Source organism: Delphinus delphis, chromosome 21 (assembly GCF_949987515.2).
Source record: "Delphinus delphis chromosome 21, mDelDel1.2, whole genome shotgun sequence".
Lineage (NCBI taxonomy): Eukaryota > Metazoa > Chordata > Mammalia > Artiodactyla > Delphinidae > Delphinus > Delphinus delphis.
In genome coordinates, this window is record NC_082703.1 from 17940673 (window position 1) to 17956828 (window position 16156).

The 16156-nt window shown below is 33.6% G+C and overlaps 1 protein-coding gene across 5 annotated transcripts in view; it reads left to right on the forward strand.

The window, feature by feature from the left end:
• Positions 1-16156, forward strand: part of MICU3 (mitochondrial calcium uptake family member 3) — an 87945-nt gene that overhangs the window by 49885 nt on the left and 21904 nt on the right. For 4 of the 5 annotated variants that reach the window (XR_009517895.1, XM_060001314.2, XM_060001315.1 and 1 more), the window contains exons 7-9: positions 839-910; positions 4082-4120; positions 13240-13335. Coding sequence is in view for 4 of the 5 variants with exons in the window: in XM_060001314.2 (XP_059857297.1) it covers positions 839-910; positions 4082-4120; positions 13240-13335 (207 nt within the window). In the remaining variant the exon portion in view is untranslated. The remainder of the gene's footprint in view (positions 1-838; positions 911-4081; positions 4121-13239; positions 13336-16156) is intronic. The other variant, XM_060001313.1, reaches the window with a different exon arrangement.

A 16156-nucleotide genomic window follows, 5' to 3' on the forward strand; every position in this document is an offset into this window, starting at 1 on the left:
GTAAAGAGTTGAGATAGCTGTTCAAATTACACAGACAAGAGCAATGACCTTGTCAGAAAACTGATATAGAGACAGGATTAGGCTTCCATTTGTAAAATAGGATTTTAAAGAGGAAATAATGCCTTGTATAATGGTAGCTAACATTTATTGAGAAGTTAACTGTGTGACAGGCAATGTGCTAAGTAATTACTTGTAATATTTACTCTGTACAACATTATTTTTATAAGACCTATCGATTATACCTCAGTAAAGCTGGAAAAAAATGCTGCCCTAAGAGATTCTGTAAGCTATTATCTTCATGTTCCTGATATGGAAAACAAGCCTTAAATAATTAGACTAACTTGCTCAAGGGCTTATACATGGAGAGCCCATGTTCCTACCACAATGATCAGTTACCTGAAAGAGACCTTAGAGGTCGTCTAGCCCATCTACATTTCATATAGGAGCAAATTGGAGCCCAGCGAGGGTTGAATGACCTGTCCCCCATTATAAAATTAGTGTATGACAGAAGATGGGCTCAAGCCCAGACCCCTGAGTTCCGGTCCAATGTCCTTTATCCCTCAGTAGGCTTCATCTCTTTTTATGTATATGCCACAGGCTCCACATCTTTGTCTTAGAGATAAAGTAAAACTATTTAATAGATCCTTTGGTACTGGGTTGCCTTTTTCTCAGGAAAAACATTGATATCAGAAAATATATTTATACTAGTTTTAATGATCTTGGTATATGAAGCTAACTATTTTCTTTCTTTTTAGAATATACCTAGCACAGGGTGTTAGGTAGGTACCCAGAAACTCTTGTTGGATATTTGATTTTTGATTGTTTTTTTTTTTTTCAGCTTCAAGAAATATTCAGGAAAAAAAATGAAAAGAGAGAAACTAAAGGAGATGAAGAAAAGCGTGCAATGCTGGTAAGAATAATTTATAATACTTTCAGGGGGGCTTTCTAGGCAAGAATTATTTTATTCATGTTGAGAAACAATAATTAAAGCCTGTAACTTTGGACCTGTCCCTTTCTTGAAAACTTTCTAAAGTTCTTATGTAGAAAAATTGCTTCAGTATTTATATGCTTTGATATCAATATTTATATCAAGTATTGATATTAAACATCTGTATCCATAATCACATTCATTAAATCATTTTCATCTGTATTGTTGTTATCCATGAGATTTGAAGGGTATATCATATAATAGATTAATACAGATCATTATGCATGTAAAAATTTAAAGGTGAATTGCAAAGATTTAATTATACCTGTGAGTAAATTTAGTAATGCTATAACAATATGAATGTTGAAGCAAAAACAAGGAAATAATATGTTTTTTTGCATTCATAGAAATATATATTATAGATTCTTCTTCTGGTAAGAGTAATGTTTTCATCTTATTCTGAAGGTAGAGTTAAGCAACATTTCCCTCCATTTTCCTACTAGTTTTCTTTTTTGCTTGTCCCAAGTATTTCAGCCTGACAACAACCCAGGTTCACATAATAAAAATAACACGCAGATACTGAGACCTTAGTATCAGACACTGTACTAGGTGCTTTGCATGCGTTTTCTTATTTACGCTACCCAGCAGTTCCCTTATTATCTGTAATTATAGATGAGAAAACTGACAGTTGGAAAGGTTAAGTATCTTGTCCAAAATTCCATAGCTATTAAATGGCAAAACCAACATTTGAACCCATGGCTGGCCAGCTCCAAAACCTGCCCTTTTACCCACTGTATCATATTTCTTCCTCTGGTACTTAGATAGCAGAAACATGGTGAATTTTGTTGGCATGTAAATGATAATTGTTTAATTTGCAAATTCATGGCCCTGTGAAATAGTTTAATTGGTCTATCTGGAATTCAAATAATTAACTTCAAAGAACTGCAGCATTTTTTATTATTCTCGTTGTTATAAGGATATGTATTAGGTTTTCTTTAAACATGGGTTATCTGTAGCAGATGGGTGTCATATTCAGTCCCAGTAGATTTTCGAAGTATGTATTTATACTAATAAAAGCAGATTATCAGGATTATGAATATATATTATTTCTTAGGATATTTGACTATGATATATTTGTCAGTATTTGTTGAATCACCCCCAGTAGACTAATTATGGAAGACACTTATATCAATAGAAGACACTGTCTATAGATAATATACTAAAAGAGTAAACAGTTATTTTAATTTTGATGGATTACCCCCAATTGACTGGATAGGCAAGTTGTTAATAAAATATCATTAAGGAGGTTGAATTATGTTAATGAATCTTTTGGTAAACCTCAGTGATAAAGTAGCTAGTATTTCAATGGATACAAATTTAACTGTTTATTTATACTAATTCCAGAAAGGACTTAATGGATCTTCCAGTAAAGTCACAATCCTATTCTAATCATTAACATTTACTAAAATACCTAAGTCGAATAACAAAGGGAGAGAGGAAAGGGAATAATAATAGCAGACAACCCACATTGGGAAAAGCTACAGTGTCAGCACAAAAGCGTCATTGCAGCCCAGGTAAAGTAAATTTAATACTGATGATTTAATGCAAATAATAGTGATGTAGTAAAACTTCATTAAATTGGATTACTTAGGGAAAGTCTATCTGAATTATGAAATCTAAATTATATCAGCATACCCTAAATTGTATTAGTTTACATGAGTATACGTAGATCAATGAAGCATTCTGTAGCAGATATATGGGGAAGGAGACCTGATTTAAAGAACAGATAAAAATAACTTATAAGTAGTATATAACTTATTTATGTGTAAAGGAATGCTTGCTAAAGGCACTGATCTCCATGGGTACCTCAGAGGTGTTTATCTTACATAGCTTACAATTAGTGGCTCCTGAAATCTCATTTACAGAATTTAGCTCTCAGAACTATTTCTTAAAACAATTCAGAAATAATCTTTAGTACAACCTCTGAACTAAACAACACTCTAGGACAATACAGCTCTCTCCAAATATTTGTTACTGTGTTTAACAATAATAATTAGTGGTAACTTATTGTTAATAGTTGTCACATTTTAAATAATGCATATCTGAACTGATGAGATATTTGAGTTTTGAAGCAATTGAATTTAGCTTATAGTGAAAATATATAGATTACATTAGGGAGACAGTGTAGCACAGGCTCAAGAGCCAGGTTTTCCGGGTTTGACTATTAGCTCTGCCATTCATTACCTGGGGGACCTTGAACCAGGTCCTTAAATTTCTCTGTGCCGCAGTTTCTTCATTTGTACGAGAATAGGAGTAATAAGCACATGTGATTGTTATGGGGGTTAAATGAGCTAAAACATGTAGCCACTTAACAGTGTATGAAATATAATGAATACTCAAACAGATTAGCTAATCGTGAAACACGAAATTCTCTTTTAATTAGTAGAACGATACAGCTACTTTAAACTGAATATTACATACCCAAATCAAAATTTTAGCACGACTAAATTGTAAAATATTTACATACCAAAATTAACTATGCTTCAGAAAGAAAGAGGGAAATGAACATAAAATTTCTTGGGACACTTATTATGTGCTAAGCTCTGTACTATATCCATTATAAATGTTACTCTCATTTAGTCCTCATTACACTTCTCTGAGGTAAGTATCATACCTTTTTACAGATGAGAAAACCATCTTAGAGAGGTTTGTTAACTTGCCTGAGGTCATGGCACTAAACAGGAGCAGAACAAGATGCCACTGTAGGTCTCATACCATTCCCACCACCATACTGCTGCATCTAGATTTCCCCCTTATCCCACATGGAATCGCTGAAGCATGTCTCAGTAAAACTGCATACTTTGGAGGAACATGTTTTACTCAAAGCAGTAGTTCTATCAAAAAGTTAAAATGAAAGTGGTTGAAATGAGCACAAGTTCATTTAATGTTTAATTATATGAGATTTAAAAAACTTTGCTACTCATCTTTAACATTTATCCCACTTGTACTGTGTTTATGCTGTATATAGAATGTAGCATAATGATTTGCCCTTCCTAATTGATTATTTTGTCATCTTTTTCTTTTTTTCTTTTGCTATACTTGGGTTCATTCTGAAATGTGACACTTCATTTGGCCCTTTGTGCTCTATGTCAGCGTCTTCAACTTTATGGATACCATTCTCCTACTAATAGTGTATGTACAATACTTTAAATGTTCTTTATGTAAATAGTCCTCACCTGTTTTACTTGATAATGCTATTTCTCTGTATAAAGGCAGATCTGTTACTGAGCATGTTTAGGAATTTATCGAATACAATAATGTGCAACCAGGCCAAAAATTTTTATTTCCTTCCTAGATTTATGAGGAGACTAAAACTAACAGAGCAATTGTATATCTTTAGCTTTAGATTAGAATAAGGGAAAGGTGAGTGAAACAACCAAAAACTCTGGTAGAATAATTGAAATTTTATATTTTTCAGTGGTATTTGAAGAGTTAAATACAATTTATGGAGCAGATTCTCAGGCTATGCTCTTGCAGGACACAGGTATTTTAAGAACTGGATCTGTCCATCTGATATACAGTCTTTTCTTAATTCTCATAAAGAAGATATTAATGGATAACTTTTCTTACTTTTCCGTATTTCTCCCAAATTTTTTTCTAAAACCTTTGATGCCTGCCTTCTGCCTATGGTCTATACAAAAGTCTGGTGTAAGACGACACTTGATATGTTTGATATATCACTCTATCACATGTTACTTCTCAAAAAGGATTATGATCTTCAGACTCACCTTTTCCTGAAAAAGTTGGGAGTTCCTGCAAGTGATCTTCCAACTGTACTCTTCTCACACTACGCTTTCCTTCTTTCCTTTCTCCTGGAAAGTCAGAGCTTGTTGGTTAGCCCAGCTACTACACAACTAAGAGTAGGCCATGGCCCCTTTTGAATGTAAACATGCACAGTCCATTTGATTTCCCCAAGGATCCTTAAGTCACTTAGAAGGATCCCTCAAATTATACAAATTACACCTGAGAGAAGCTCTTGAATTCAGGGTGACTGACTCAGAATTGTCCTGCTGAAAGTGTTCCAGTTATAGTGTAAACTCTAGGTGTGTTGCCTCCTATATTGTATATTTAATAAAAATTCCAAACTATAAAAACTAATTCTGTTCTAGATTTAAGTATACACTGAAGGCTGATTCAGCATAAGGTAAACCTAAGATACCTTGTCTAAGTCACAAGGAATGGACCTAGAATGGGTTGCAAAACAAGCCAAGTCCATGGGAACCTTATGACTGACTAATTGTTTTGATCCCTTACGAGATACTTTAAATTTTTTCTGCAAAATTCACTACTGTTTTCCATGAAATAAAGTCTACCATTTTCTTAAAATTTTTAAAAGATTCCTCTGTTAATTATTTCAAAAATATATAAGAATGTATAAGACGAAAATCTCATAGACTCTAATGCCATATGCCCTGTGAAACTTAATAAATGTTAATAATAATTATGACTTTTTAATTTATTTTTCTAACCTAATATGTCATTGCATGAATCATTTTTCCAACTGTGGCAATTTATATTTTTCTTTTAAACTCATAAATTTCATACAGGTGACAAATGGTTTTTTAAAAAATACATTTCAGAGTAATATTATTAAAAGGAAATAGGTACTAATATAGCTCTAGTTTAAGCTACATATGCAAATTGTAGTCACTTAGACATTAAGAGAATAATGCTGAGAACCAGATTTAAATTACGTATTTCATTTATATTATGCTTACTTATGTAATAGGAAGGTAATTTACATTTTGTTGTGATAATACATATATATTTTATTTTACTGAAGGCATCTTTGTTTTTCATCTAAGAATGTAAAATACATATTTTAAAGTGATATAACTCGATGTCATTTTTTTATCCCCAGTCTTAAATGTATTACATGATGTTTCAACTCCCTTAGTTTAGTTGGCTATATAAACTGCCTTTTTTTCATATAATAGGAAAATTTTTGCTTAGAAAGGAATGATCATTTTCAAAAAAAATGCAAGCAAACAAGGAAGATTTATTTAAAATTAAAAAAAATTCAGACAACCTGAACATTTATATGAAATATCATTGATGTATGTTTTCACAAATATATTAGTATAACGTTATGAATTAACAGGCAGTTTTCTGCTAGTTTCCAGAATTGTAGATCAACTGGAGCGATAAAGGATCTAATTTGAGTGTAGTTTGTGGAGCTGAATGTAACCTAAGATTCTATCTTTAGGAAGAAGTTCCTTCAGGAAAGGCAGGGCCTCTGGATTTTACTATAGAGACAGAGATTCTGTGGCCTCTGTAGTAACCTGTTCCAAAAGTTAATCACCCTTACAGTAGGTTCTGCCTGTATTCTGTCAAATTATTCCTTGCTGCAGTGTAAGATTGAACATACTTTTTTGTATCCTGGAAGATAGTTACCTTACAGCCTTTTCTCTTCCAAACAACCCTGATTCTTTTCATATTTCTCATATAGTCAGCTCTTGATTATCTTACTACGGTAATGAAAAGAAACATAAAACATTCAAAAGAATAAATAATGCAAAAGTCAAGTATATTTGACTTTGACATACCTTATATTTTACAAATTTTTTAAAGATTATCTTTATTACCCAAATTTCATTGTAGTCAAAAAATATAGCAATTTTTATATAATTTTTTGACATGGGTTGAACTTGTTTTATGGACTAAAACAATGTCAATATTCATAAATGATCTGTGTTTGAAAAGAATGTGTATTCTTCAATTTCGGGTACAGGGTTGTAATATATATATGACCAAACATATTAATTGTATTTTTAAATCTCTATCATTGCTAATGTTTTTTTCTGCTGTTCTGTCAAATAGTGTGTTAAATTACACATTACAATGCTAGACTTGTTAATTTCTACTTATAATTCTGGTTTTATTTTATATATTTCAAAGCCTTCTTATTACTTGTATAAGAATATAGATTACTTAAGTCGTCTTAGCAAGTTAAATCTTTGATTATATACTATCCCTAGATCTCTAGAAATGTGTTTGTGTTAAAAATCTATTTTATTGTCAAAATAAATATACTACGTTTGTTTTTATTAACATGTTACTTTCCATTTTGTGTTTTTTATTGTCTATTTTTACCTCTAGTGATAATGAAGCTTTCCCTGATTTTTTTATTTTTTATTTTTTTATTTTTTTTATTTTTGGCTGCGTTGGGTCTTCATTGCTGTGCCTGGGCTTTCTCTAGTTGCAGCGAGTGGGGACCACTCCTCGTTGCAGTGCGTGGGCTTCCCATTGCGGTGGCTTCTCCTGTTGCAGAGCACGGGCCCTAGGTGCGCAGCCTTCAGTAGTTGTGGCACGTGGGCTCAGCAGCTGTGGCTCACGGGCTCCAGAGCGCAGGCTCAGTAGTTGTGGCGCAGGGGCTTAGTTTCTCCGCGGCATGTGGGATTCTCCCGGACCAGGGCTCGAACCTGTGCCCCCTGCACTGGCAGGCGGACTCCCAACCACTGCGCCACCAGGGAAGCCCCTCCCTGATTTTTTAAATATGTATTTTAGTTCAGAAATATACTGCTGATAGAACGTAAATATAAAAACAAAAAACAATAAAAGTTTAATTACTATATAATATAGATCAAGAAATAAAACATTGCCTTTGCCGTACCCCAGAAGCCCCTTCATGTGTCTCCAATCATAATCCCTTCTTCTCCTTCAAAAGATAACCACAATCAAGACTTTTTATGTCAATTATTTCTTTGCTTTGCTTTGAGGTTTTATGACCTACTTATATGTATCCTAAACAATATAGTTTAGTTTTGCCCGTTTTTGATCTTCATATAAATGGGATCATATTAAATGAGTTTTTCTATGTGTTGCTCCTTTGACTCATCATGATTGGCAGCTTCATCTGCGTTATTGTATCTGGTCCTAGTTCATTCACTTTTATTGCTATAAGCAGCAGTGCTCAAACGTTTTGGTCTCAGGACCCCTTTACATTGTTGAAGATTATTGAGAGTCCAAAAGAGCTTTTGTTTATGTTGGTTATATTCATCTATTTTTGCCATATAAAAACTAAAAAAATTATAAATATTAATACATTTAAAAATAATTTTTAAAACTCTCATGTTACCATAAACATTTTTTATGAAAGATAATGTCAAAAATATTGTGAGGAAAGTGGTATTTTTACATTCTTTGTAAATCTCTTTAATGTCTGACTTAGTAGAAGACCGCGGGTTTCTCATACATGCTTCTGTATTCAATCTGTTGCAGTATATTGTTTTGGCAACAAATACTATCAATTGTTTCCCTTGAAGCAACAGGCTCACTTGGTTCATCTTCCAAAAAGATGCCTGCCACATACCAAAGTCTAAATAACCATAGTTTGTGTATCTGTTGTTCTTTCAAGTAAAAGTGATGGTTCATGAAAAAAGTGGCTAGTCTACCTTGCAACACAAACCACCGCATAGATGTTTTTTCTCAAGGCAACCATAGTACTTCATTAGACAGAAGTGCTTTATGCATGCTTCCCTTCACACCGAATGTTAAAAAGATGTGTGCTCAAAGGTTAAATTAACACAATTATGAGTTTTATTCTTCAGCAAGTACATTCTTAAGTGAAACTTTTTTTTTAAATATGAGTATATGACTGAAGAATGTGACAACTTCTGAAGAATGTAATGACTTTGGTCTTTGGTGCTGTCATTGTACTAAGGCTTCAGCAATTTTACCCACCATTGCTTTTGTACCAGTCAACACAGTACAAAAGGCAAATAATGTGTTTAAGATGCTTTAAGATACATCTATATTATGTTTTGTCCAGTATTTTTCAGTTATTCTCAGTGAGAAGATTGGCACTGTTTTTTCTAGTCTGTCATTACTAGAAGCCTGGTTTATCATTTACAACCTCTCATTTTCCTTATATTTTGGATGTGTCTTTTTTAAAAGTATATTTTGTGTATTTTATCGGTTCCTTTTTATCTGGATTGATAATATATGCTTTTTAATTGGAAAATTCAGTCAATTTACATTACTGTGATTACTAACTTATTTGGATTTATTTTAGCCATTCTATATACTGTTTTTTTTTCTCTTTTCTTACTTTCTTTTACCTGGGTTACCTGGTAAAAAAGGTAACCCTGGCATTACCTGGGTTTATTTTGAGTTTAGAAGACATTCACTATATTTCTTTTCTTTGTGTAGTTATTTTTGAAATTTTAATAAGACTAGATTAGGCCATATCTTTATTCTCTTTCTCAAAAATAGAGTTTAAAAGTTCTTTAATACTGTTCTTTCCTCTCCTGGCATGGGTACTTAAAGTTGAATAATGTTTGCCCTTGTCTTTTTTTAATCCCACAAGTTAGACTTATAAAATATGTATCATTCATGTTTGTTTCAAATTACTTATATATTTGCTCTTCTTTACTCAGTATTTCCCTCTTTAATCTCACCCCTTCCTAAATCTCATAATCTTATACTCACAAAGTATATCCTCAAGTGATCTTCTAATAAATTTTTTTAAAAACCCTCTCTCTGGAAATCTCATTTTTCCCTTTATTTTTTTCTAGTTTATTGAGATATAATTGACATATAACATGGTATCAGCTTATGGTGTACAACATAATTTGATATATGTACTTATCACAAAATACCACAATAAGTTGAGTTGACATCCATCCCCTCACATAGTTACAATTTTTTTTCTTGTGATGAAAACTTTAAGACCTATTTTCTTAGCAACTCCTAGCATACAGCACAGTATTATTAACTGTAGTCACCATGCTTTACATTACATCCCCAAGACTTACCTATCTTATAACTGGTAGTTCGTACCTTTTTACCTCCTTCACCCCTTTCCCTACCACCATCATTCCCACCTGCCTCTGGCAACCACCAACCAGCCTCTTCTGTTTCTGTGGATTCGTTTGTTTGGTTTAATTGAGATAGAATTGGCATATAACATTATATTAGTTTCAGGTGTATAATATAATGATTCGATATATGTTTACATGCTGTTATTTTGAAAGAATTTTACTATATATATTATTATGGGTTGACACTTATTCTCAGCACATTGTGGTATCATCCCAGTCTTCTGGCTTCTATTGCTGGAAATGAAAAGTCAACCCTGGGTCTAATTATCATTCTTTTGTAGGCAATCTGTTTTCTTTCTGGGTGCTTTTAAGATTCTGTTTGCCTTTGGTATTCTACAGTTTTATCACAGTCTATCTCTCTTTTTGCTTGTATCTATCATGAAATGTATTGGGCTTCTTAAATATGAGGATTGTTTGCTTTCATTATTTCTTGACTATCCACTGCCAATATGTCTCTGAATATTGCCTCTTTCCCATTTTCCCTAATATTACTTTCTAGAGCTTTGATAGATATTCATGTTTTAATGTCTCTTAACTCCTCTTTAATTTGCCATATTTTTTATCTTTTCACACTGCATTCTGTATACTTTATTCATATTATCTTCAAGTCCACTGATTTTCTCTCTAGCTATATATAATATGATATTAAATTTCAGTGGTTCATTTTTCATTTCTAGAAGTTTTATTTGGTTCTTTTTTCTAATCAGCCTAATAATTTTTGGTAGTCCCTTTTTCCTAAAAAGTCCTGTCAAATACAACTTCATCTTCTTTAAACTTATTAAACTTATTTTGTATTCCATATCTAATAATTTCAATATATGGAGCCTGCAGCTCTGGTTCTATTGTTTGTTGTTTCTGCTGATTCCTACTTATGGTGGCTTACGTTCTTTTACGTTTAGTAATTTCCTATTATGAGCACGTATTTGTTGGAATGCATCTGTGTGGATTCTGTAAGGGCTGGGTTAAGGGTGTGTTTTTCCTGGGAAGACTTGTGTGTGCATGTTTGTTTCTGTGATACATTGCAGGTACCTGCAGTCCCATGTAACTTTAAATTACAATTCTCGGGTTATGGTTTCTCAGGCCACACTTGTCATAGTGGGGACAGATTATAAAGATGTAGTTTTCTTTTGTTTGTTTATATTTTTCTGTGTTTTTAAATATCACTAATAGCAAAGACAGTTTACCACCTGATTCTATGGGCTAATATTTTGGGATTTTTTTCCTAGTTTGCCTAACCTCTGCGTGTAGCCTTTCTCAGACCCTTACTTTATATATAGGGTATTTACCTGTCTGCACATGGACCACTTTAGGGAGCCTCTGTTCTGCTTACCACAGTGATGGAGTCCCATCTCTAAATCGGTCTTTTTTCCCCTAACTTCCTTTTTCTTCCTTCCTTCTATCTTCCCTTTCTCCCTTATTTTACTTCCTTCCTTCTTTCCTTCTGTCTTTGCTTGAGCTGCTATAACAAAAGTACCTTAAAATGGGTGGCTTATAACGAATAATCATTTTTCATAGTTCTGAGAGCTGGGAAGTCCAAGATCACCAAACCAGCAGATTCACTGTGGCAGCTGATGAGGGCCTGCTTCCTGGTTCATAGGTGGCACCTTCACACTGTGTCCTCACATGGTGGAAGGGGGCAAGGGAGCTCTCTCAGACCCCTTTTCTAAGAGCACTAATCCTATCCATGAAGGCTCTGCCCTCATGACCTAATCACCTCCCAGAGGCCCCACCTCCTCCTAATACCATCACCGTGGGGGTTAGGATTCCAGTATATGAACTTTTCACACTATGGCTCCCTCCTTCCTCCCTCTCTTGCTCTTTTCCTTCCTTCCTCCCTCCCTCCCTCCCTCCCTCCCTTTTCTATGCTCAGAACATACATTTTTTCCTATAGAGATCCGTGTCAATATAGTTTGTCAAACCAATTTTATCCCTTCATATGTTGTAAGTATGAATGTCATCACAGTCTGTGTGGGTGGGGTAGGGATGAGGGTGACCAGGGTTTGGAAGTAGGGGAGAGGCCTGGCTTCACCAAGCAAGTCACTCCTGTTACCCTCCTAATAATAGTGTAGTGAGCCTTATTTTCTAGTTAGGTTGGTTTAGCAGTCCTTTTCTTGACCATATACTGCCTTTCTACGTTACAGTTTAAAAATATATCCACATTCAAAATATTTAGATAACTTTGCAGAGTATTTAATCTAGTTACCATTTATTGAGGTTCTGCTATATCTGTGTAAAAGAAAATGAACCGTGTTAGTGCTACACTCAGTTAATTTTACTTGGTTACAGCTTATTTAGTTGCTAAAGGGGGTGACGAGTAGATTCTCTGCCACATTGCTACATTTACACTTATGGTAATAAATACATCTATGTTATATAAGTGATTCCTGCTTAATAATACTTTATTATTAACATTTTATTAAGTTTATTAAAATATGGGCAGTAGGCAGTGTTTTCTAGTTCATAATAATGAATTAAAACACAGATCTTTGAAATAATTCCCAGATGCTTATAATTTTATTAGTGGCACTGGACTTTTGAAAACTAACACACACACAAAAATAAGACTTCTCTCATCATCAGCCGCTCCCTCCTGAATTCATCATGCAGCATTTTCTTCTCACAGTAACCCAAAGAAGACCAAGCCTGAGAATCTGTGAAACCTTCCCTGGTAAATCCTGAGAGAAACCACATTTAACTATTTTTGTTTATAGAGACCCAAGTTAAGCTTGTAGTTCTACATTTCACGTAAAGATTAGACTACACTTCTTAATTCTGATATCGCCTGCTTTAGACTAGCCTGTACCGAGATAGAAGCTAGTGCTCTGTCCTTGGAATAGATCAGAAAGTACCTGATCTATTTACAAGAGACACCAAATCCCTGATCAGCTTTGAGTGGTTTGCCTTAAACTTGCATATTTTTTTGTGACAAGTTTTCGATTAATTTAAATTTACTTTCTCTGAAGTATGGATATGGTCATTTTGATTCTTTGATGCACTAACATAATATATGCTAACCAACAATGATTCATTTTTAAATTAAGCTGAATTTTTATAGGTTGCTATAAAATTACCAAAATCTTCTCCAAATAAATTTACTTCACACAAGGTGTGAATAAAATTTTTATTTCACACTTTCTTAGAAGTTATGTATGTTTCATTAGAAGGGCATGGGGCAGGGGTGAAGAATGTGATTCTTATTGACAAAGCCACATTGTACTTAGAAATAGTGGTTATATACCATTACACCTTTGAAAATGCCCTGGGTTTACCAGTGATGTAATACGATACAGCTGTGTGCAGCAGAAAACAAAAAAGGTAAGCTAATGTGTTTTCTTTTCAAGGTTGGCTAGAAGAGATTTAAACTGTATAAATTATCATTGTTTCTGACTATTCTTTAGATTTCAGTTGTGCTTCTTAAAACTTCTACAGGTACTTAAAACAGATGCTGAGGAACTTGTCTCCAGAAGCTATTGGGATACACTGAGACGTAATACAAGCCAAGCACTCTTTTCAGACCTCGCAGAGGTATAATTAAACCTCAACCAGGTCCTTGTACTATTTGCCATTTTCTTAATCTAGTCCTCATTTCATTTTCGAGTCATAGCAATGAAACCAAAAATATATTTTATATTTTCTCTTTTTCTCCAGTAAAGCAGTAATTCCTGTATATAAATTGGTATATTTGAATATGTCAACTGTGCTGGCAGGGGCGGCAAGGTCACCTGTAATAGCCCATGGTAAATCCACTCGCTTCTTGTAGAAAACACGACTTTCCAACTTAATTAAAAGGAAATACTGTTCTTTTTCACTTAAAGGTCACTTTCAGGAAATTTGAAAATACTATTTTTATAGTTTCACTGAATCTTTTAACCTTATAATTTGCAATGTTACATGAAGTGCTGTAACTTCTAACTTGGTAAAAGATAGATAATGCTTTAGAGTTATGGTAGATTTTAAATCAAATTTCCTAACATTAATAGCGAGTGGCTTACCAAGGGTGGGCATGGGGGAGGTGTGCTAACAGCTGTCAGTCAGGGAAGGGAGGACATTTTACCTTGACATTGGTTAGGATTGCCAGTGTGTGGAAAATTAAAAGTAGACTGACCATTATATCATGCACTATTGTTTTCGAATTCCATAGAGACACATACCTTTTTGCTGCACTCAGGTGGACTGTTCCCACCACCCCACTCTCATTATGGCACTGTTAATAGGGATTTGTCACTTTAAAAGATGGGCTATGTCTTGTAGATTAAATACTTTTCTATGTTCCCTATTAAGAATTTTTAAGAACTTTATTAGAGATGGCTGTCTGGCTTACCACAAAGGACTTTTCAGTAAATACCAAGAGATGTATTTTTTCATTATCTTTTTCTCTTGAAAGTTGGCTTCTCGTTTCTTTTTCTAAAGTTTGACTTAAAAGTTATACTTAAAAATATCTAGAGAAGTAAACTGGAATGAATTCTGTTACCCACATAGTGTTACTCAGTGGACACCTCTAGAGCAGGGCAAACACTTGTAAATGTTAATTTTGTCACTTGTGCACAATTTTAAAGTCCTAAAACAAATAAATAAAGCATTCTGCCCTACATATAATCTGTCTGTGATATGTAAATATGATGTAATTATGACCAGCAATTATTAATCTTTAAAAATTACCTTTCAAATTTTAGCTATTTTTAGTCATAAAGTGCTAGTAGATAGTCCATTTACACATATTTTAGAAGTGCTTAATTCTGTAATCATTTATGTAGGCATATAGTAGTCAGTGCCTAAAAGTAAGAGCAATGGGGGACACTAGTCCTTAGAGTCCCTACAAGCCTGCTGTGCCCAGCTTCAAATTAGCAGTCGTGTCCTGCTGTCTCTTCCCACCATAGGCTGTCCACCTCTCAGCCTCCAACTGATCTTCAATCCCATTGAACTCTGCTAGAAATTCTCACAGTTAGGCACAACCTGCTTATTATATGTCAAATTTAATTTAAATCTTGGTAATGTCAGAAGACCAGTCAGCTCTTACACATACTCAAAGATCTTTTATAAGATTTGCTTAAGATCTTTTGAAGATGTTTATTGCTCCATCTGATGTGTGCTGGAGCTGGTTTTTACAGCTTCCCAGAGCTAGTTCTGCACATCTCTTCCCAACTCAGCATTCCATGACATTCCGTTGGTACCTTCAGATTGACCATGCTAGGCATGTTACTACCGTAGACATTGGCAAACACTACAAATCAGGCTTTTTTATTTTCCTAGAGAGCCAGTTCACTAGCACACCATTAACTGTAATCAATCCACACTATAATCATAAGCTGCTAAATCAATTAGTGAATTGACTCAAACATCGTGAAAATAAATTTGATGGAGAGAAGTGCAAAGAAAAAGAAGAAAAGAAAACAAAACTTATATTGTGTTTCCAAGTAAAATAATTATTGGGGGATCATCTCTGTTACTGCCCTCCCACATTAGAGAAGATAATTGAGAATTAGCTGTAGTTAAATTACAACTCATTATAATTCCTTATAGGTTACTACTGATGCCAGTGAAACATTGAATTGTTTATACTGTCAGTACTTCAGGATTTGAATTAGTTCAGAAAGAAAGCGTAGAAATCTATTTGTATTTCTTTGTTTCTCTTATATTTAAAATGTAAATATTGAGATAAAGCAGTTCTCTTTACATAATGTAGGTAAATTTGAGATTAGCCTCTCATATTCTTATTCCAAAGCTATTTCTAACCATAAATTTTTTTTCAGTGATAGTAAAACCATGTTATAATGAAAATTTGAATACCACAGCTGATACCACTTTCTAACCAAAATAATAGATAATAAATTCATAGTACAATATGTCTATCATGCAGCTATTGAATACAGTCTGAGTACCAGAATTACAAAAACTGTTTTGAGCTTTACAGATGCACTTTAAATTTTTTTCTTATCTGCTTTAAACTTTACTAACCCTTAATAAGTTTCAGTAGGTTATTTAAAACCTTCCTAACAAATCAAGAGTTTGACGATTTCCTCTAGCCCATGAGTAGAGCTTGATAAGATTATTATCATATAGTAATCAATAAAAATATATTAAAAGAATTAAAACTCTTTAATAGCTTGATATATTTTTATTTTATGCAAGTTTTAAAATTTGTTTATTCCATTTTTGGTGAAATCATTTAAAATAATTTTTAATCAAAACAAAGTTAGATAATGTCCGCTCATGGGGTTCTTTTGTGGCTTTTTCTCGCTTTGTTAATGAAAACACCTGAATTCATTTTATTTTAACAATGAGCACAAGAATCAAAGGGATAAAGTCTCTATTTTTGTCTCAACTCTCCTGTGATTTAAGTTATATA